The sequence below is a fragment of the Xiphophorus couchianus genome, chromosome 16 (assembly GCF_001444195.1).
Source record: "Xiphophorus couchianus chromosome 16, X_couchianus-1.0, whole genome shotgun sequence".
Taxonomy (NCBI): domain Eukaryota; kingdom Metazoa; phylum Chordata; class Actinopteri; order Cyprinodontiformes; family Poeciliidae; genus Xiphophorus; species Xiphophorus couchianus.
Genome location: NC_040243.1, coordinates 6,662,059 through 6,684,686, shown reverse-complemented (window position 1 = coordinate 6,684,686; position 22,628 = coordinate 6,662,059). Strand labels below are relative to the sequence as shown.

Here is a 22,628-nt window from a genome sequence, read left to right as displayed (position 1 = left end):
GATTTGTTGAGACATACCAAGCGAGAGTGCTGCCAACCTGATATGAGTTTGTAAAAAAGGCCATAGAAGTGATGTTGACTCTGCTGGGAAACGCACTGAAGTCCCAAATCACCTGGCAGTGGAGAAAACATTGCTCACAAATTTCTTCAAACCCGCTCCACGGAGAAACGATGTGGCTGCAGGATTAATCAAAAAACCGAAGCGCTTGCAGATCTTTATCCACTACAATGAACACTTGGAGCTTAAAATTGCATGTTTAGCTTGACTTTACATTCACCTCTAATCTACTGCATTAAATTTGGTTAGATTGGTGATAAACATGAAGGGTGGAATTTTAAAGACTATTTAATCCAAAAGCTAATTTTAACTTTGATGCAAGTGATCTGTGGCACTTTCTTTAATGGCTCTGGCACATGAATAAAGCTATTAAGACTACATTTAAGCTGCTATTTTTACCATCTATTAGTTTAACAAAATGCCCAGAGAGCAGGTGTTTATTTGCCACTTATTGCAAGCTACTGTGCTTTATGTGTTTCTTCTGGATGTATTAGCATCAAACCACAGTCGGGAAGTAATTTCTCTCCTTTTGATGTTCACTTAATACTATTTCTGTGAGTCATGAGACTGTCTACACTGGAGTGGAATGTGGAAAAATAACAGAGAATGTGCTGGCATGTGTATGAGCTCCCAGTCTGTTTTAGCCCTAAATGCATTCTACCAGTCTTATATAAACATCCTTGTTCCCAGGAGGACAAAAGCCTGTAGGGTACCGCAGCCGGCAGGGCAGCTTTAATAAAGTAATGCAATGTAATTTCTGTGCACCTCATACCCAGCGTGTATTTATTATTCAACGGACAACATTTGAGGTTGTTCCGCTGTGGTGCGACAGATGCTTGTGAACCGGCTAATGGTATTTCTGCTGGTCTCGGCAGCACATGAACAGCAGAAGGCACAAGGATCGGCTGGCCGGAAAACCGCCCAAACCCAAATTTACCCCCCACAGCAAGAGCCAGCCAAGCTCCAGCTTCACGGTGAGTCTCAGCCCTGAAGATGTGGGCGAATATGCATGAAGACAAACAAGAAACAATTCTGTTTTCTTACAGTAGAGATGCTTCAACACAGTGTATATATATTTGCCAGAACTGGATCGTTTCAGTTCCACTCTCAGAGTTAATGGTGATTTTATCGCAACTGTTCATAACATTCAGGACATAAAAAACACAGAATCCCATGGCTTTTAAAGGTCTCTACAGTGTATCATGTTGTGACAGCATGCCTGTGTCTCTGTAATGTCAGAGAGGTTAAACACACTCTTATAGTCGGTGAGTCCCCAACCCCTGAGACAAGTCTAAATTAGTCCTGCTCTCCCCGCTGTCCAACTCTGGCAACAGCAGCCTGATTCAGCACTCTAGATTAATCACTTTTCTACTCCTGTCATATACACACTTCCCCCACCTCTCTCTTTTCTCCTCTTCCTCCTCCTCTTCCTCCTCCTTCATCCTACAGAACGTGAGATGGAGTGGCTATGCAGGTGTGGCTGTGTCTGCCATGAAGAAAGCATTCACCCAGTGCAACCTCACCTCTCTCTCCTCGCAGGTCAGTAGCAGGCGAGGCTGAGACTGCGGTTTGGAATTGGAAGGAGAGACTTGTGCTGGCTGAAGTTTAGGCCTGACTATGGCCAGGGGACTAAGCAAAGAAAATAAGGAAGTCACTTTTACATTAAAGGGGTGGCTCTGATCTTTTTTCACATTTCCACAAAGTTAAAGATTACAAAAGACGTTTACCTTCATTACCAGCATAGTGGAACTTGTTTATATCCGTATATAAGGTGAATTTTTAGCAAAAAAGAAAGAAAAAACACTTTGGGACCTCAAGCTTCTTCTATTATATTTAGCAAAAGACAAATATATAAAACAGTTTGTATCTCAGATGCACAGCACTTTATAAAACTATTCATGCCCCTTAAAACTTATGTCATTTTTTCACATTGCAGCCACAAACTTCAACAGATTTTAGGTAATAGACCAACTATTGGTTTGGAAATGGTACATGGTTTTCAAAGATTTGCAAATAAAACTTGGAAAGTGTAGAGTGCATTTGTATTCAACCTTCTTACTTTGATACGTCTAACCCTGAGCATTCAGCTGCCTTCAGCTGCGATCCAATTGGTAATACACAAGCTGGGTCATGAATAAAGTTGTGGAGAAGTTTAAAGCTCGCTTTGGTTGTTCTTATTCAACAAGCTGTATCGGGAACACAAAAACGGTAAGTAGGTCTACAGTCAAAGAGACCAAAATGAAACATTTTGATTACATGTGTGAGGGAAAACAAGCTACGCTAAAGCAAACCATGCCCATGCTGAAAATATTTTTGTGGCAGCATCATGCTCTGGGGAGCTATGTTGCTCAACATCTATTAGCAACAGCATAAAACTAAAGACTAGTGGTTCCACAATTATTCATTCATATGGGCTGAATATAAAAGCATGTTCAGGGTTTTTTTATATTTTTATGTATTAAGTCCATGTGTTTGCTACACTTTTCAGATTTATATTTGTGAAATGTTGTTTAAAAGCATGTTATTTTCCTTCCACACAATTTTTTTGGAACTTAGTGTTGGTCTGAAGGCCCTTTAAAATCTGTTCAGTGGTTATTATGTGGCAAAAAGTGAAAGAAGTCAGAGGGGTGTGAGTACACTTGTTGCATCTAAAGGGCTATCTTTGTGATCAAATTTTTTAAGAGTGGCATTTTGACGTTTATCCTCCCTAAAATTATGAAAAAGTAATGAAGATAAAATTATTTTTGGTCACAACAGTCAGTTTTATTAGTAGTTATGCCATATTTGGCTGTTTAGTTTTGCACTAGGACCTCTCTGCCCTTTCCTGTGCGTATGCAGACAGCCAGGGGCAAGAGGAGCAGCAGCAGCAAACACCCCCAGAGTACGGACCAGAGCAGACGTCCATTACAACAAACGTGACACTGATTAGGTCAGACACAGTATGAAGAGCAGGAATGGATGGGCTTTGCTCTGTGGCTTCCAGAGGAGGCTTCAAAGTAAGCAGTTTAAATACGCAGCTCTCGATTAAATTTACCAGTTGGACCAGGGGAGCTGTCTGCTGACATCAGCCTAAACTAATACTAATACAAACACACAACTGGAATCAACTTGAGGTTATGAGAGACTTTTATGTTGATAGAAATGTATCCAGGAATTTGGAGGCTGTTTATTAAGCAGTTTGTGGCTTTTGTTATTGTGGTAACTCCCTTTTATTTAAAATATATATGTATAGAAAGCAAACCTTTAAGCTTTGAACAACAGTGTACATGAGCTGGGTAATCAGGTTAACTTCATTGACTAATCTTAAAGTAAAGTAATCTTCATAAAAGATCAGAATAACCCTTTTAATAACTATGAGCTTCAGAGCTACATATTTTCTTCAACTTAGTGATGAAAATGATTGTGTCCATGTCATACTCCTAGATTGTCTATTATCGTCTATCTTGTTTATGCAAGTTTGGACACCTGTGGATAAATTCATATTTCATCTATTCTTCATGTGAAAAGAAGTAAATATAATTTGCTCAGAGGTGTTTTGCATATTCCTTCACTGCAGCTGAGTGTCTGAACGAAGGGCCAATGTTTTCGAGAAACATGTTTGCCCGATCACTGTTGTGTTCTGCCCTCGTTGTGTCCTTCTCTTGCTTCTTACCAGTCCCCCATTCCTGTCTTCTCCAGACCAAACTGGCCTTGCAGAAGCAGCTGACCAAGAGTTTGACTACTGGCTTCCTGCCCAGCCCCCTCACCCAACCAACTCTGTGCACAGTGGCTACTAACCCGCTGGCTCTGCGCCACCCGGTGGGCACCACCACCTTCATCCAGACCCCATTCCTGGGCCCTGCACTGTTCCGGCCTGCTCCGGGGCCGCTGCGGGCCACGCACACACCCATCATCTTCTCCCCTTATTAAGGACTTAACCGATATCCCAGTTAAGCTCTGGCCCTGTCCCTTTACCAAATCCAAGGCCCTCGTTTTAGTGTGACCACGCAACAAAGGTCACATCCAAACTATGCAGCCCACTTGACTTAAAATGGGAAGAGTGCACAAATTCCAATTTATCACCAGGCCTGATGGCCTGAGAGTGCTTCTCATCACAAAGGCCAAGATCCCCTTTCATGCCTTCTTTCTGCTCCTTTGATGGCGACCTCAAGAGCAGCACAGGCCTCCAGACAGTGACTGGCACAAGGAGGCCGCATTTATAGCCATTTCATGGGTCAACATGGTTTAAATTATAAATATTATTGTGTAATTTATTAGAAAACATATATAGAAAAAAATCTAGATGTATGTTTAGTGTGGTTGCCACAAAATAAGGTCCCTTTACTTGATGCTCTTATAAAACCTTTTTTATCTTCTATGTTTGGAGGCTTGATGAAAAGTTGTTCTTGTAGGTCCGTAAAGCAGCTGAAGCAAAGCCATACATGTATGGCTGCAGAGGCCAGCCTTACTCATCAGTGTTTTCAGCTGACAAGCTTAAGCAATGCTGTTGCATGGTATTGTGAATATGGTTAAAAAAAAAACATAAAACGTCTTAGTTTAAGGGTAGAGTTCTGAATTTTTATTGTGAGATTTTGTTAAAAGGTTACAAGGTGTTGGTGTCTTACCTATAGTACATGGCACGTCTAAGCTGCCATCACAGATTCTGCCTGGCCATGTATGCTGGCATATTTAAAAAGGCATTTACATGAGTGTTAACATAATAATTAAGGCAATTTTATGGCACATTGAGTCCTATAATGCTTTTGAAGTACATGTTTAGCTTGAAATGCCATCTCAGTTTGAATAGTGCATGTGTCTTGGGATCAGTGATGTGTAGTTTTGGGTTCTGCTACATCAGAATGATGTATTTTTCCTTTTTTATACCAAAGATTTGTATGATCTGGGAATGAATCTTCACTGCTCTACTCATACCAAGTGGTAAGATAGTTATCTGCCAAATTAATCAAAGAGAAAGTTATTCATTCAGGTTCCGTCCTAATACAAAGCTTGTTTCATATATATAATTGGGTAATTCTTGTAATATTTTAGTCACAGTTGTGCAAAATGCTGCAACAGTGGCATATTGCTACATGAGTGAGAAGGGGTTTATATTCCAACATGTCCTACAAATCTGTGGCAGTCTGGTGTAGCAGACCATCAGATTATGCATGCTACGATCTCAAATATGTAGGAAGACAATGCAGGAGCTCAATTCTCCTTAGGCAAAATCTTCCTATGCTATGGAAATGCAAGGTAGATATGTAATATTGCGGCTGGAGTATTAGTAGAACCTTCGTTTATAGATCCAGATTAGTCGGTCCCAAGCTAAAGTTAGCATATAGCCTAAATGGAGCCAATGTGGGCCTCTGCTTTCTTAAAAGAACTGCAACTTCAGAAATGTCACAATAATTTACACAAATCATTTTTTATCAACCCTAATCTGATACCATGTTAACATTGGTTAGTTATTGACACACATGTTGAGCATGTAAAGCACTTCTTCTCAGGCTAACCAAATTAATTAAAACCAAAGCAGTGTAAAAATCAGAAACTTTTCAGAGGTCAGTATGAATGGTACTTTATATATTTTTTAGACCTTCTCACATTTCTATCGATCTGTTGCGCTGACCAGAAACGTTAAACTCTAAGTTCATGTCTCGCATGGGATGATCCAGGGTCAGCCTCGATTTCCCTTGTAAATATTAATTGGCTTTTGTGCATACAACTGCCTGATGTGAACAAGACGATGGTTTCAAGGTGTGTTTTTTGAGATAGGAGTTGTTTCCAGCACTGAGGCACAGTTGCTTGCAATGCTGCCTTGCCTTGGTTGTTTGTCTTGTTGGACTGTGAAGCGTGATGTGAAACACCTGCGCTCCCATGACCCTGCTAGATAAGTAGACATAGACAGGGGATGGACAGACAGACAGACAGATGGACTGGTGGAGGTGTTTTATGAAGGTATGAAACCTGCTAACTTTAATCTCTGAAACCAACTAATCTGGATTTAAGATGAACAAGAAAGACAATAAATATATTACTGAAGGTAAGAAATTATTTGCCTTTTAATCTTTTAGCAGAAGCTTGCTTCAAAAATTCAAAGTAATCACTTTAAAGGCTCTCAAGGACAAAAGCGACACGTCACTGTAGGTCTATAATTATGTATTGTTTGTGTTAAAATGCAAAAAAAATCTGCATTACTGATGTCTGTTTCTTTCTTTTCAAGTAAGAGTAACAGCCCCTGCGTCCAAGTTATTTTTTCAAAAATACCAGGATTAAACAGTCAGTAAGATCCAAAAAAGGTCAGCTTGTCAATGAAACTATCTTTCAGTTAGCAAATCTGCTCTTTGGAATCTGAATTCTTTCTTCAGAGTATTACTCATGCATGCAACCTGGGATTATGCTTTTCCTAAGGTAGCGGCATGAAAATATTTTTTTGCAGCTATACACGTCTTATCCTGCCAAATTCCCCTTTGTTTCGCTCCCATCCTCACTTCTTTTAACCCCATTTTCCTTTCACCTCACTGCCATCACCTTGACGTTGTCCCTGATTTTCTTCTGCTGTGATCTCAGTTTAAGCCGATGAGGAGCAAGGAAATGACGTACACAATCAAAGCACATAATGAGAACACAATGGATAACTTGATGACTTGATAGGATTTCAGTGTTTGATGAAAAATTTGACAGCGGGTGGGAAGGCTGCTCAGCCACATTCTGATTGACGTCCCGGTGCTGTGTCTGAGCGCAGCGTGTGGAAAGGAGGGGATACAAAGCACAGTGCCATGGCAACCACATTAAAAAGCACCTTAAAATGGATTTACTTACAAAAGCAATGATTTTTATGTTGATGTTCTCTTGTTTTATTATCATTTGTAGGTGTATGTTTTATCAAATTCTGTTTTGAAAAAAAGAAACAATCAAATGAGAATGATCCTGTTATAGTTTATCTGTAATGATGACAAGCCTCACATTTAAAGCAATACATTCAGTATGTTTATGTTCATGTCTGGTGTGTCAATGACTTTATCTCTTCTCTGCTGTAAACTCCTCATACAGTGTATTGTGTACCCCACCACAGCCAAGGCCAATTCTGGTTTGTCAGTGAAAAGTCAAATGAAATAAAAAAGTTGTGCAGCTGCTGCCCTTGATGCTTGATGCTCATGGCCAGTCTCGACATGAGAAAGGGGCGGAGGGTAGGGAGGGAGGCTGCCTTAAGCGCCATATGACACTGCCGCTTCACTTTTCAGCGGAGCAGTAGGACCTCTGTATGACTTCCACTGAGAGGAAAAAAAAAAAAAACATTGTTACGTCAGCGACAAGTGCTGTGGAAGTGACACATATGCAGCATCGACTTGTCATTGTGCTGTTTGTGCTCGTGCGCCGACTCCCACGCAGGATATCTGCTGACATTCTCCCCTTTCCTTATGCCGAAAACAAACTCTTGGCAAGGTCTTAACACAGGACTTGGAGCGCATGTGTCATCCTCTCTTCAGCAGTCGTACCGAATCATGTTCTCTTCAATTACAGGAACCTATGCATTTGTGCAACGTGTGTACATGTGTTTGACGCAGCAGTGCCACCTCTCGTAAATAACCTGTAACTGCCATTCAGTGCTTGTGCTTTAACAAAAACCCTCTTCATCCGATGTGCATTTGTGTTCTAATGACTCCCAAGCCGTTCTAGGTTAGCAAAGCCGCCAGGTCTCCTCGCCATAATGATGTGATGGTTCTCCCCAGTCCCACTTCTCAGTGAACCAGCCAGCCTTTAATCTTCACTGTTTCTTTCTTTCTATTGCTCAGTGGGAACTCTGACCCGGGTGACCATTTTTCTTAAATTAAATAACCAAGAAAAGTCAGATTATATGTAGAAATAGAGCAATTATAGAGATTCTACCAGAGTCATTATTGTTATCTGTATTATAAATATTATAGAAGAGAGTTTAGATGACGTTATTGTTGAATACCTGTTTGAAAACAGGGTGGGGGGACTTTATTATTTTTCTTCTTTATTTACATGGTTTTATCAACATGTTTTTTAACGTACAACAGAAAATATTTAAAGCGAAAAGATTTGAGTGAGCTTTTTTTTTCCACCATGCTGGCAGTTACTGAAATAATATTGTAACTTAAGGCCTTTTACAGACAATATCATGACGTTGCATTAACTAGGCCTTCTCAGGGGTGACAGGTTGAGCAAATGTTAACATGACCATCCATTCAGGGTATCCCTCCATAGCTCCAGAGGGCAGGAAACACTGTACACATGGATGGGATGATGAGAAATAAAATGAGCAAATACATTTCTGTACATTATAAGTAAAGTGGATTGGATTTGGGGAAATAAAGCTTTTTCAAACTTGTGAAAATCTCTTTAATTATTTGGAAATTAACTTTTATGTATCTATGTTTTTTTGTTGTTTTTGTGTTGGGTTTTATTTTCCATGTGTAAAAGGTTTTGCAGGAAACACAAAAGAAATATGTGAAAAGGATTTATGGGCAATGACATACTGTGTGTGAAGAAGAAAAAAAAGGGCCATTGAGGTCCCCTTCAACTGCAAAGTCTGCAACGTGATTATGAAATCAACTGGAATGGGAAATGTATCTTCAGGTTCTTGGAGTGACCTTCTAGAGTGCATCAATATCACACTGCTTATTCTTTAAGATTGTCCATCTGTTTTGAGCACGCCGCTAAACCGGTGATCTTGCGGTGGTTTGTTATTGTGTTGAATGTTAGCAGGTGTGTTTTACCAGGCTGGTGGTGCTCCAAGTAAATTACAAAAATGCTTTTGACAGTGTAGCTGCAATCTGTATCAAGTCTTGTCCCTGCTTTGGTTGAACCCTACAAAATCTTGCAGAGAAACTGTTACCATGAATCAGTGGTCTTCAGACCTTACATGAAGATTAGTATGTTTTATGCACACTCTTCCAAACTGTGCGAGTTGGTAGGTTGCAGGATAAAGGGAGGTTGTGAGTTTTTCAGGCTTGAGTGCAAATGATGAATGTGTTTCCAATAGACAGTTTTGCAGTGCTTTATGTAGTCAAAACACAGCTTAGAATAGTCAGCATTTGGCTTTAAAGACTGATCAGTGCAAAGTGAAAAGTAAATAATTTACAAATATGCTGGATTTTAATAGCTATGTGTTCTGGGAGGAATACAATCTGCAACTTTTCAGGCTGCGTACACAAGACTTGATGAATACTTCTGTGCAGCACAGTTACAAGTGATGGTGGAGGTCTTGAAAACTGCATTTATAGGAAAATTATGCTATTTCAGTGAGGAAACGTCATTGTTCAGCTGATGATCTGGAAAGCAGCAACAAAACATCTGCAGTATGGCCCAATTAAAGTAAAAGTGCAAAGGAGGTTTTCATAACGTGAATCAATCCAGTGGGTTTTCTTAATCTTGACTTGAAATGGGCAAAATTGGCAACAAATTTTACAACACATTTTTAACTTCTTAAAGATATTATATGGAGAGAAATAGTAGCTTTTAACTCCTACACAGTCAGTCTGGCTAGAACATAAAAAAAAACTTAAATTATTTATGAAGTTATCAGAGTTTATTTATACACATATGCTTGTATCATGCCACCTATAGCTTTCAATATCCAGGCTGTTCCTGGTGCTACGAGTGACAGCTGCAGACATCCTATACACCCAGTAAATGGAAACATGTTGAAACCACTATTATACTGAATGATTGGAAGAATGATACACCTAAATCATGAGAGGATGATTTTCTTTTTCTTTTTTCTTGTAAGTCTGCAACATCTAACCTTCTTATTGCACTTCAGATGGTTGTTGCAGTGCATCGGACAAAAACTGCAGAAAGATTTGAGAGTGATCAGTAGATCATTGAAGAAGCTCAGTGAGCTCACCATTGTTTTGAGCTGGTCTTGATAAATAATTAGTTACTTAAATACATTAATTTCCAAAATGTGAGAGTTTGCTTGAAACAGAGTGCTTGAAATGTAACAGTGACAATGCGTTTTCAGGACAAATAATTTATCTCAAATCCTCAGCATTAGGTTGACAACTGTTGCCAAAATCATGGCTTGGAAGAGTAGACTATAAAGGTGGTGTTGGCATTTAGGCTGAATGTGTTCACTGTTGTGTGGAATTGCCTCTGCGACGGTGAAACTTGGGCCAGTGCAGAGGCTTTGAGAGTTAAAATCAGCTTTTTTTCCCCCAACATATAAAAAGTGTGGTTCCTCAGCCTTTTATCCAGAGACATGCTGCTGCTGCTGCAGAGTATTTCAGATTGCGACACCAGTGCGCCGCCTTTTTGAACTGTGAATGTGACTAGCAACTAGAAATTTGTCTTTCGTGTTTGTGCTGTCAAACAGAGAAAGAAGACTCATAAATCATGTAGGCGAGTGACAAATCTATCCTTTTCACAGTGTATTTTTTAACAAATGGTGTTGTGGATTTTTTTCCATCCTTTATTCTACTCAGTAGAGCCTTTGCTGCCATTCTCGGAAAAGAATTGACCAGGAAAACAAGACAACTTGTAAGCCTCTCTTTGTACTATTATTACACTCTACAATGATTCATTCACTGAATCACTTTAAGGGAAGGAACATAGGTGCAGAGGCTTGCTTCTTATCATTAAAAAGAACATGAGTGAAACAAGTGCTGGTACCCTCTAGGGAAACTAAAGTGAGTGTGCATAATGCAATTTCAGAAATGTTCCACTTGAGGTTTTCTCATTATCGTGCATTAATCTCTCAACATGCCCCATGTGGATCTATCAGATCATTTCCTCTGATGAAATGTCTATAATTTTGTCTGGCATCATTTTTCCTAAGCTAATTTATCGGATCAGTTTATTCATGGGGCCAGACTTACACAACTAAGTGCATGTTTCGGTGTTGTGCTGAAACTGCGTATTAGCGAGCACAGACGGCAGCATTTCCAGTTGCCACTGATTTACTAAAACAGCAGGAGAATCATTTTTCTGATGTTACTGAAAAGTTTTTCGCTCGTGCATATTGCAGATTTGCATTTTATTAGCGCCGCATCAAATGCTTGAGTGAAGGACAGATATGGTTTTAAATGAATATGTTTTAAAGTAATTAATTGCAATTATGAAAAAGCATATGAAATACAGAATCCATTTGTTCCTAAATATTTACAAGCACTAAGCCTCAAGAACTTCTATTCGTCTGAACTGTTTCCCATCATAGGTAAGTGGGATACATCACTACAGCCTCCATACATGGGGTGTGGTTTACCCCTGTGTTGCCACAAATTAAAAAAAAATTTAACACAGAATTTTTATTTCTTTAATTTCTTATATTAGAAGAAATTACTAGAAAAAGGTCATTCCTACCTGTTCCTATAACGGGTAGGAATTAGATTGGAGACTGTTATTGTTTTTATTATCATGAAGAACAATAATTGTTACATCAGCATGTACATTACGTTATAGAAATCCATGTCTTGCAAAGCTATCCATTAAAAATCCATAAATATTAGCTTTAACGTGATGACAGTTGTCTAATGTTTGGACTAAAAAAAACATTTCAGGAAGAGTTGTCTAAGGAAAGTCAATTCCTTGTTGACACCACGAGAGGGCACTATATACCAAGGATTTGATTCTCCTCTTTTTAGTGTTTACATGAGAGTAACCTTTCTGTAAAAATCACACATTAATTAAAATTATTTAAAAATAATAAATAAAACTAAATGTGCCATATTCCGTAAGCAGTGACCGAACAGAGTTCTCTAAAGTTAGGCAATTACAAATTACAATGACAGTTTTGGTTTTTTATTTAGAAAGAACTAAAAGAAAACGTGAGCTAGTAGCTCAGTCGCAGGCATTTGACTGGAGGTCAACAGGTTCCCCTTTAAAATTCTTCTAAAATGTTTGATTGAATTAAAAGGATTGTTTTGTAAAATGACTCAAGACATTGGTTTTGAATTGGTGCTGTATAAATAAATTGAATTGAACTGAATGGATGGATGGAAACACACACGGTTTGAGCAATTTCCTCTCTGTATGTTATTTTTGATGAAGCTTGTGCTAAATGAGACAATTTGAACAAAACCAGCCCAACCACAGCAGCGTCAACATCCCTGTCAGACACTGAGAGGAATTTAATTTGCTTACAAAACATGCAAGCAGACACAAACTGTCGATATTTGAAAAGTGTGACCATACAAAAGCTTAAATATGTTGAATGTGGAATAGTGTCAACAGACATGGCACAAACACTTATATATGTTCAGCATATCTCTGCCGTTTTGATAAAGCAAACATCAAAAGCACATCTGATCTGATATAATGATATAGTGTTAATAAATGACTCACACCTCAGGAATAACATATCATACACAACAGTGACTTAAATGGTCAAAGTGCTGATATTTCACTTCATTGTGCGCCATCTGTTTTTGCATGGAGCCACCAGAAAAGTAACACCTGAGCCAGCAGCGCCTATCCTCCACAAAGACTTTGCAAGGAATGTCAATCATTGGGCAACACAAAACAAGCACAATGTAACAAAGATTCAGATCGACAAACCGCCATTGATTATTCAGAATATGTCAATGCAATCCTTTCAGTCATTATTTCTTTCAGAAAAAGTGAAATTCAGCATGTTTGTAAAGCAGTCATAAGGTAACGTGAACATGGTTGCATTTCTGATTCTGTTTGTGTGTTCATTCAGTGTATATAAAATCAAAGCAGTAATGTGCAACTTGTTTTTTGTGGATAAAAATGCTGATTGTAAGCAGTTTAAGACACCTGGGTCCAAAGCACACAGTCTGCGGTCCAAACATGATTTGATTCAGTAACATTGACATAATATCAACATGGTGATCCTTTTCCTTGGTGGTTTGAGATAAATATTTTTCAATGTCATGATTAAAGTAGCATTTCAGCAGAACAGCACCAACTGGATAGAAATATCTGTACAATCATTGCGCCTTTTCTCTTGTGATAGCCTCTCCACATTTTTAAAACTTTTACTAAAACAGAATTCCCTTTACCATTCCCTTTTGAACTCCTCGTTTAAGCCAGGCGAGCAGAGCAGGTAGCTTAGCTGTCCGTTGAGCCACTGCCCTTGTTCTTATTGCGGCTTAGAGGAAAGGTGGGCTTGCTCTGCGGCTGGGTCATCTTGCTGGCCAGGTGGACAAAGGGATCGATGAGCGTGCGCCGGTCCACCACCGACACCTCCCACAGACGCACCTTCTCGTTTTTCGCCCAATTCTGCGCATAGTTAGCATCAATTCTCCTCTCGTCCAGCTTGTCCAGCTTGTTGCCCAGCACGATGATGGTGACCTGTGGGTCAGGATTAATGGATTAGCAATCACAGACCACTGTGCGCTTCATTAAGTGGTGCCTGATGTGAATTGAATAATAATGGAGGTAAATGCTTTGAAAAGTAATCATTAACAAACCCCGTCTCAGAAAAATCAATGTCTGTGGACATTGTGCATTATTATGGCTAACACACTCTACTGAGAATGTTTTATTAAGCTGCTAGAAAAACATAATTGGACACAATTTGACAAAAGCATTCCTGAATAAATCCCTTCAGTTGTTACCTCTTTCTTGTCTCTGTGACGATCAATATCTTTCTTGAGTGCCTCCATTCGCTTAAAGGACTCTTTGCTGTCGATGCTGTAGACGAGCACAAACCCATCGGCAAAAGTGTAGTAATGGCGAGGAAGCTCCATTCCATCACGGAGTCCACGTGTATCATAGAAGCGCACCTGCTCCCGTGTGCCACGGTCAGTTTCAATGGAACCAATGTAAATATCTTCGAGGGTTTCCATGGGGTCTGAACCTAAAAATTGAGAGCGTTAACGCCATATTTTTTTTATTACGTTGGTTAAAATGAGGAGTGGTTTTAACAGTAAATCTCCCAATGGTGACAGAGATGGATCACAGAAATGTGTCCTCAAATTACAAATGGCTGACGACGTACCTGCAACATGATTGGCATACAGTAGTTGCTCCAACACCGCTGTTTTACCAACTCCAGCCTGGCCACACACAACTACTTTGCAGCTTTTTCCCATGATGACTTCTCAATTTTCAGTCACAAAATCTGTTGACGAAAGAGACAAATACAATTAAGCCAATAAAGACAGTGGATCTCATATGTTCATGTTCTAAATCACAAAATAACAGCAGAAAAAAACATTATTTCTGCTATTTCTTTTCTTTTCTGTTTTTTTTAAATAAAATGTCTTAACTGGATGTAAAGACTTTGAAAAAAACTTTGAAAAGTTAATTTACTCACATGCTATTTCCCATGATATGTTATCACTTAAGCAAATGTCAAGACACAGAGATAAATTATTTAAAAGAATAAGTTTGGCTCGACACACACTGGAGATTTTGTAACCAAGTAGGACAATTTGAATTTCTGCTTTCTAATACAATCAATGGTTACTGAGACATTTATTTTTTTCCTAAGGACACCTTAAAGGTATTTTTTTTTCTTTTCTGTCAACATTTGGTCATTTAACTTGACAGGTTAGTTGCTGAGTCATGTGACTGGTAAAAGTAAGGGAGGGAAATCATTTAGCTCAATGGAAAGCTTTGTTTGTGCTGTTTGAGGCGTTTCAACCTAAAGAACCAACTCTTTCCGGTCAGTAATACATTTTTATTCAATGTTTTACATTTTTGCTTGTCCAGTTAATGAACAAATAAGTTATCTCATGTGGAAACAATAGTTTGACAGCCAAAGTTATTGCATAAACAATTTTAGCTCATTAGTTTTGTAAAGTATTTTTTGTAAAGTAACTTAATCAGCTAGCAAGTTATGGAAATCTAATCAATCACGTTTTGATGAAAGTAACTGGAGTTAACGAAAAAAAATATGTTGGCTAGGGTTGATTTCAGAAATAGCTTAGCATTAGCATGAATACAACATATATACGGAACCACATCAACAGAAAGTACGAAGCTGATGTAAGTATGACCTGACTTGTGCAACAAAAATATGCTAACAAAAACACATACGCTCTTATCGATTCGTGCCTATCGATATCTATTGGAATCTTATTGATTTAGACTTACTGACGGTCCGTTTTCCTTAGGTAACGGATCACTTCCTGTTTACAGTGTACGTAACGACGACCGCAGTCTAAGACCCCGCCCACCCTCATTGACGGCAAAATGGCGACGGAGAATTGTGATGCTGTGAACATGGACCCTGACATCGAACTGCTTAGTGACGAGGAGATAGAAAGGTGGGAGAAATACGTGACTTGTTGTCAGTGGCAGAAATAGAAACACAACTAAGTCTTTTGCAGTTACGCGCCATCAACTTATCTTGTCATTTGTGTTTTAGTGAGGTGTTTTGATGGCTAACTAGCGCTCTGCAGCTAACTGTTAAGCTACATTATGGTAGCTTGTTTGGTTCTTCCTCCACTCCAACTCTCGTGACTACTTTGCATGATCTATAGAGCGGTCTGTACTTGTGTAGAGCAAAAGCTAATGCTGCTGTGAGCTCTGTTTCTCCATCATTGTCATGTTTTTTTTTTCTAGAATAGTCTGTTCAGTGGCACCATTCATTTTCTGCGTGGCTGTGATGTAAAGCATGAAAGGCTTCCAAATAAAGTAATGGCAGTTGTACAGAGCATGGTGTCATATGTTCCTGGCTCTGCTCTCCCCTGCCCGCTATACAAAATAGCAACCTCTTCTCCAGGAATAGACATTTCTGCTCTGCTATCTGGGCTCTTCGTATGTTTAGCTAACTCAGGCCAGAAGTTCTCTAATGTATTTACATTGTCAGCCACATATTTTAGATTCCTGATTTGGAGAAGTAAATGTTGCTCAGTCAGACTGGATGGAGGACATCTATTTTAAAGTTTTGCCACAAATTTCTCAAATAGACTAAGGTCTAGACATAAATGAGTATGTTCTAAACTAATACATTCCATTATTTCTCTAACTGTAGCTACGAATTGATATAAACTGGACAGGCATTCCAAGACTTAGGTATGCCCCAGCCCTAAAACAGCTGAAACTTCTGCATTACTTCCTTGTATATAATCTTCCAGCAGTGGCCTGGCATTGAAGAGTTCATGTGATCCAAGTTGTTCTTTTGTAGCTGTTTTTACGATTCAGTATGCTGTACTGGAAGGTGAACCTTCACCCCAGCCTCATTTCTTTTTCAGTCTATGATTGATTTCTTCCTGGATAGTCCAGTATTTAACTCCCATGTACTTTCCCAAACAGCTTTGCTGGTCAAAAAACATCCTCACAGCATTTTACACCATGTTGATGGTGTGCTCAGGTGGATGTGTAGTTTTAGTTGTCCTTGTATAGCATTTTTAATGTAGACCAAAACATTATATTTTGGTCTCATCTGGGCATAACACCTTCTTCCACATGTTTGCTGTCCCCCATATTGGTTGTGGGGAAACTGTAAAAGAGACGTCTTGTGGCTACTATTTAACAGTGGTATTCTCGCCGATCTTTCATAAGATAAGACAAATTTATGGAGAGCACGACTAACGGTTATCTTATCACTTGGTCCTTTCTTCCTGAGATGTGGATCTCTGCAGCTCCTCCAGAGTCGCAGTGCTTCTCTGATTAACTCTTTCTTTGTGTGGCCTGCTTGTTTAAGTAGATGACTAAGTTTTGTTTGATGTGGAGTTGGAAATTGCTTCTTTCAAGCTTCAGGCATTTTTCACAACTTCATCCATAGGCTGTTTGTTGTATTCTTCAGTTTTTATTATGGGGTTTATTCATTAATCTTGAACAGAATCTTTGATTATCTTTGAACAGACCTTTGGATCCTACAGACTGATAGTCAGTGACTGACTAGACTGACTGACTTCATAAATGTTATCTCAAAACGAAGTCGTTTTGGCTTAGTGCAAGTTAAATGTAAATAAAGGTTAAGACACCCCCTACATTTTCTAATTTCTTTTATGTTTTTTTTTCTTTTACCAATTCTACCCACAGGGATGCAGAAGCATACAAGGAGCAAGGCAATGTTTTTTACATCAAGAAGGACTACACAGAGGCATTCAATTATTACACCAAGGCTATTGGTAAATTCATAATAAACTGTTTTAGACTCTGTTTTATTCAGTCATCAGTGGTGTGTTTTTTAGAAATGAGAAACCTATTGATTGATTTTTCAGATATGTCTCCAAAAAATGCAAGCTACTACGGAAACCGGGCGGCCACGCTAATGATGCTGTGCCGGTACAGGGAGGCTTTGGAGGATTCCCAGCAAGCAGTGCGACTAGACAACAGCTTTATGAAAGTAAGCTGGACAAAATAAGACTACTGTGAAATTATTTCAGTTGCATAAAACCTTAAAAAATTGTATTTTGTTGTAAGTGTGAACTCTGCATATTTCCTTTTGTACTGGTATTGCAATGCATTTAACCACTTAAATAATAAGTTCCTGTATTTGCATACATCAACGATGTATAACTTAACACAGAATGCCTTTCATATAATTTTCGGAGACCTTATGTTTTTTTAGACAGTTAACTTTGCCTCTCCTGTTTGCAGGGACATCTGCGAGAGGGTAAGTGCCACCTCTCACTTGGAAATGCTATGGCAGCCAGCCGCTGTTTCCAGAAAGTTCTGGAACTGGAGCCAGATAACAGCCAAGCCCAGCAGGAGGTGAGCACATCCTCAGTTTTAGAGTTTCACCTAAAAACTTTAATATGATTATCTACCAGTAAAACATTCTGATCAGACCAGATGTGTAATATATATATATTTATATATATATGTATAAACGATCAAGTGGAGCTGGTTCTCACTTAGCAATCATTGAGTTAAAGTCAAGTTATTTCCCGAAGTAGCCCTGCTCATGTCAGACTGGTTTTACAAGCACTGATGAAGGCGCAGAAAGTGACTGGTTATTGGTTTGTTGCTAATGCAAGTTTTCCACATTGTTACTTAAGGCTAAGAATCATATTTTGCAGCTAAAGAATGCAGAGTCCATCCTTGAATATGAGAGAATGGCAGAGATTGGATTTGAAAAGAGAGACTTCAGAATGGTAAGCTTCTTACTGGATTATTTTTAGTCCTCTGTGAAAAGTTTTCCAAAAGATTCATTACACACACAGTGATATATTTTTCTTCTGTTTATGTTGATTATCACAATTTACAGCAAATGAAAATCTTTTTTTTTCTTATATTGCATAAGGCCAATAAAAAAGACATTTCGAAAGTAAAGCACAGTGATGCCACAACCATTAAAGCAGGTATTGGTAGGTGACAAGTCCTGCTGGGCAAATCAGAATTTCCTTGAAGCTTGTCAGCAGAAGGAAAGCAGGAAGTTCTCTAAACGTTTCTGGGAGACGACTATTCTGACGTTTGACGTTCACAAAGACTAATATATAATTTTGTGTGTAATTAACATAGTTAGTGAATTTCACTGAGATGCATGTTTACAGAAGCTCTCGGGAAAAAACAAAGAATGGAAATGCTGTGTGTTTTCTTTTAGGTTGTGTTTTGTATGGACCGTGCCTTGGAGAGTGCGTCAGCTTGTCACAAGTTCAAGATTTTGAAGGCAGAATGTTTAGCCTTACTGGGACGATACCCAGAAGCTCAGTCTGTCGCCAGGTGAGAGATAAGAAAAAGATTAGATTTTTGTGATTTTTTTAAAATATCTTTTTAGGGAGTTACTGTAACAACATGGAAAATCTAGATTTTCTTTCTTTCTTGCTGTATTTCCTTCTGTTTCTTCACAGTGACATACTCCGAATAGACTCCACCAACGCTGACGCTCTTTACGTGCGCGGTCTCTGTCTGTATTATGAGGACTGCATTGATAAGGCTGTTCAGTTCTTCGTCCAGGCCCTGCGTATGGCTCCTGACCACGACAAGGCCCGACTCGCATGTAGAGTGAGTAACTAAGCAGAAGATTTCTATCCGTCAGTATTCATTTTCTGTTTTAATAAAGAAATTTAGCTATACAAGTGAACATTTTTTTAACCTATTTAGAGTTTAATTTTACCATCTTTGTGTCTTTTATGGCTAATTTGTGGTCTTGTCTTTCCAGAATGCCAAAGCGTTAAAAGCCAAGAAAGAAGAAGGGAACAAGGCGTTCAAGGAGGGCAACTTTGAGGCAGCGTATGATTTGTACTCAGAGGCCCTAACAATAGACCCAAACAACATCAAGACTAATGCCAAACTGTACTGCAACAGAGCCACAGTTGGATCTAAGGTCAGCAACACCTGGACAATCGTCAAAAAATTCAGCGCCTTTAAAAATGTTTATACTCCTCTAATGTTTTCACTTGTTCTATCACTATGGCCACAAACATTAAATCTTTTATTTCATAATTGTAAAATGAAATCTGATGTTACAAAAAGTTTTATATAGCCTCGGCTATAGTATAATGTATAATAATCAGATTCAGACAATTTTTCAGATTTGTATTTGTAAAAAAAATAAATAAATAAAAAATAATCAATCAATCAATCAAATTTTATTTGTATAGCACATTTCAGCAGCAAGACATTTCAAAGTGCTTTACATCATTACAAACACAGAAACACAATGCAATATAGAATCAATAATCAAAACAAAGCATTAAGTCAAGTTCCATCCATAAATTTGTAATTGATTACGTTTCAAATACAATTCTAAACAGGTGGGTTTTTAGTTGAGATTTAAAAGAAGTCAGTGTTTCAGCTGTTTTACAGTTTTCTGGAAGTTTGTTCCAAATTTGTGGTGCATAGATGCTGAAAGCTGCTTCTCCTCGTTTGGTTCTGGTTCTGGGGATGCAGAGCAGATCAGAACCGGAAGACCTGAGAGGTCTGGAAGGTTCATACAACAACAGCAGATCTTTAATGTATTGTGGTGCTAAGCCGTTCAGTGATTTATAAACTAACAGTATTTTAAAGTCTATTCTTTGAGCTACAGGGAGCCAGTGGAGGGACTTTAAAACTGGTGTTAAAATAAAACTTTGCATCCTGTATGCTGTAATGTGATAAAATGTGAAAAGCTTAAGACGTTAGGAATGTTTCTGTAAGTCTATGATCCTAATTCACACTCAGGTTCTTTTTCTGTTTAGTATTCATGCCATATTCTATCAATTTGCACATTAACTAGACTTGAGTCATGAGCTTATTATCAGGCTCTGCATTATTCTTTCTTTTTCTTCTTCAGCTGAAGAAACTAGAACAAGCCATTGAAGACTGCACAAAGGCCATTAAGCTGGATGAGACCTACATCAAGGCCTATTTAAGGAGAGCACAGTGGTATGTCCTCAACTTTTAACTTTGTCATGATCAGATGAACGTGCTATATATTGCATTTAAAATTTCTGACCTCATTACATACTTGATGGTCAGTATGGTATTGAGTCTGACAGCTTATTGCTTTATGTGGGTAAACAAGTAAGATTTTGTTTCAGCTACATGGACACAGAGCAGTATGAAGAGGGAGTGAGGGATTATGAGAAGGTCTACCAGACAGAAAAGACAAAAGGTAAGATTCTAAATTAACAACATCTAAAAAGCACAGATTGTTTGCTTGTTTTATCATATAATAAATAAAATCAATATGGTTTTTTTATTTTGTAGAACATAAACATCTCCTCAAAACGGCTCAACTGGAGTTAAAGAAAAGCAAGCGGAAAGATTACTACAAGATACTCGGAGTGGATAAGAACGCCACAGAAGAGGAGATCAAAAAAGCGTACCGCAAACGTGCACTTTTACATCACCCAGGTGCTTAAAGCTAAAAAACCTTTCAGGTGCAGAATACACACGTATATGACAATGACGTCTCTATTTTGTTTCTTTCAGACCGGCATAGCAGTGCTAGTACTGAGGTGCAGAAAGAAGAGGAGAAAAAGTTTAAGGAAGTGGGCGAGGCTTTCAGCGTGCTTTCAGACGCAAAGAAAAAGGCTCGCTATGACAGCGGGCAGGACCTGGAGGATGACGGCATGAACATGGGAGGTCAGTATGGAGGGAGTTAACAGGGAGTAAATCTGTTCAATAGATGAACAGATTGAAATGAGAAGACTTAAAGTGATGCTGTTGTTGATTGCTTTTGTCTTTTTTCTTCCAGACTTTGATGCCAACAACATTTTCAAGGCATTCTTTGGAGGACCAGGGGGTTTTAGCTTTGAAGGTAATTGAAGAAAATCTGTTCTCCTGGCGTAAAATGTGTTGTTTGCATATAAAAAAGATTTTTATACTAAGTGCAAATTTGTTTCTGGTTGCTTATCAGCGTCTGGACCAGGAAACTTCTTCTTCCAGTTTGGTTAATTGGAGGTGGTGTCTGCATTAACAGCAACAACATCAGGACTTTTCTACAATGTCGACCCCACTACCCACCATCTGTATTTAATGACTGACTATAAGTCAGATTATTCCTGTCTATGCCATTGGCTGAATGAATGCAACCCAGTGACCACACGCAGTGAATTATTTACAGCAAGGACACCAAGGTGACTCCGATCGATTATTCCTACTGGGTTTTTTTTTTTTTTTTTTTCTTCCAGAATAAAACAAACTCAAAAATCAGTAACGGCTACCAACAACAATCCAAATAATCTGTGGAGCTTTGACAGAGAAATTGTGCAGTAATTGTGTCGGAGCTTGAAATGTCATCCTGGGAGAAAATGTTGAGATGCAATATTACATCTAGCAAGCGGTTATTTTTGCCCACTTTTCTGCTGAGGGAGTATTCTCTGCATGAAACGTGGTAACTTGATCAATGTTTTCTGAGGAAAATCACTGAGCAAGCCCCATCTCCCGCTCGTTCCAAAGAACATGACAGCAGGCTGCTACAAATTCACATTAAAACCCACTTTCTCGTCGCTTTGTAGATTACGAGGCGGCAGATGATCTTTTTTTTTTTTTTTTTGAAGCAGAAAACAGCTGGAGGTCTTGACCTACACAAATGGCATGGCCAAAGCACACTAGAGAGATGACAGTGAGGTCAGTAGTGGCAGCTTTGTTGCTGGCTGAGTCATGGGTTTTATGTTTGGTGTTGCCATTCTGAGCTTGCTGCATTGTACATTTTACTGGAATGTAAAGTGTTAATTTGTGATGTTAAAGTTTTTCAGTTTTTTTTTTATTTTCATATCTATATTTATTGTAAATTTGCTGTCAAACTGTCAGTATGAGATGAAGACACTTCTGTTTGAAAAAAGGAAACGTATGGAGCCTTTCTGCGGGAAGATAATTGATTTGCTAGGTTTGCATGAAGTCTGCTTAAATGACTTATTCTGCCTTTGTTATTGGAGTTTGATCCAAGCCATCTAGTTTTGCTCAAAGCAAGATGTAATATTAAATTGCAAATGTTTTATTGTTGTCTTAGACAGTCGGACTCTGTGAATTATTTGAAACCTGGCAAATTTTTGTTTCTTCCTGATTTGAAAAAAGAAGTCTCTCCTCATCTTTGCCCTCTGGAAACCAGCCTTTCTTTACCTCTCGAAAGGTATCAGCTGTATCAATAAAGTTGACCTTCTCTTAGTTTCCCCGATATTGTTTTCTTCTTTGTTTTCTCTTGGTTGTTAAATGAACAGGTCAGTGAATGCTATAATTATTAAGATTGGTGTAGCAGTAAATAGGAAAAAGGCCACAAGGGGGCGCTTTCTTCCCTACTTTTGTTTGTGGTTGCTAGGATACATTTTCTTTTAACT

The 22,628-nt window shown here is 38.7% G+C and overlaps 3 protein-coding genes across 6 annotated transcripts in view; 2 read left to right on the top strand and 1 right to left on the bottom strand.

Moving 5' to 3' along the window:
• Nucleotides 1-8,398, top strand: part of znf385c (zinc finger protein 385C) — a 135,756-nt gene extending 127,358 nt beyond the window's left edge. For 3 of the 4 annotated variants that reach the window (XM_028041622.1, XM_028041623.1, XM_028041621.1), the window contains exons 9-11: nt 933-1,031; nt 1,507-1,596; nt 3,736-8,398. In XM_028041622.1, the coding sequence (XP_027897423.1) occupies nt 933-1,031; nt 1,507-1,596; nt 3,736-3,966 (420 nt within the window). In that variant the 3' untranslated portion in view covers nt 3,967-8,398. The other variant, XM_028041624.1, reaches the window with a different exon arrangement.
• A 3,703-nt stretch (nt 8,399-12,101) lies between these two features.
• nkiras2 (NFKB inhibitor interacting Ras-like 2) lies at nt 12,102-15,145 on the bottom strand. The gene is made up of 4 exons (XM_028041632.1): nt 15,067-15,145; nt 13,967-14,089; nt 13,584-13,825; nt 12,102-13,317 (listed from the first exon to the last, which is right to left on the bottom strand). The coding sequence occupies exons 2-4, from the start codon at nt 14,058-14,060 to the stop codon at nt 13,075-13,077; spliced, it is 579 nt and encodes a 192-aa protein (XP_027897433.1). The 5' UTR covers nt 14,061-14,089; nt 15,067-15,145; the 3' UTR covers nt 12,102-13,074.
• dnajc7 (DnaJ (Hsp40) homolog, subfamily C, member 7) lies at nt 14,617-22,468 on the top strand. Its single transcript, XM_028041629.1, has 15 exons — nt 14,617-14,635; nt 15,112-15,239; nt 16,963-17,051; nt 17,145-17,269; nt 17,524-17,637; nt 17,946-18,020; nt 18,470-18,588; nt 18,717-18,870; nt 19,028-19,192; nt 20,141-20,232; nt 20,388-20,461; nt 20,557-20,703; nt 20,782-20,934; nt 21,047-21,109; nt 21,209-22,468. Exons 2-15 carry the CDS (start codon nt 15,166-15,168, stop codon nt 21,244-21,246), a joined length of 1,482 nt encoding a protein of 493 aa, XP_027897430.1. The 5' UTR covers nt 14,617-14,635; nt 15,112-15,165; the 3' UTR covers nt 21,247-22,468.
• The last annotated feature ends 160 nt before the right edge of the window (nt 22,469-22,628 follow it).

Bases quoted from the DNA above. Each gene is read 5' to 3' on its own strand.
- dnajc7 (XM_028041629.1), top strand. From the start codon at position 15,166: ATGGCGACGGAGAATTGTGATGCTGTGAACATGGACCCTGACATCGAA. The intron at 17,270-17,523 runs GTAAGCTGGACA...TCCTGTTTGCAG, and splicing joins TAGACAACAGCTTTATGAAA to GGACATCTGCGAGAGGGTAA. The intron at 20,462-20,556 runs GTAAGATTCTAA...TTTATTTTGTAG, and splicing joins CCAGACAGAAAAGACAAAAG to AACATAAACATCTCCTCAAA.
- nkiras2 (XM_028041632.1), bottom strand. From the start codon at position 14,060: ATGGGAAAAAGCTGCAAAGTAGTTGTGTGTGGCCAGGCTGGAGTTGGT. The intron at 13,826-13,966 runs GTACGTCGTCAG...CTCAATTTTTAG, and splicing joins GTATGCCAATCATGTTGCAG to GTTCAGACCCCATGGAAACC. The intron at 13,318-13,583 runs GTAACAACTGAA...CCTGACCCACAG, and splicing joins GTCACAGAGACAAGAAAGAG to GTCACCATCATCGTGCTGGG.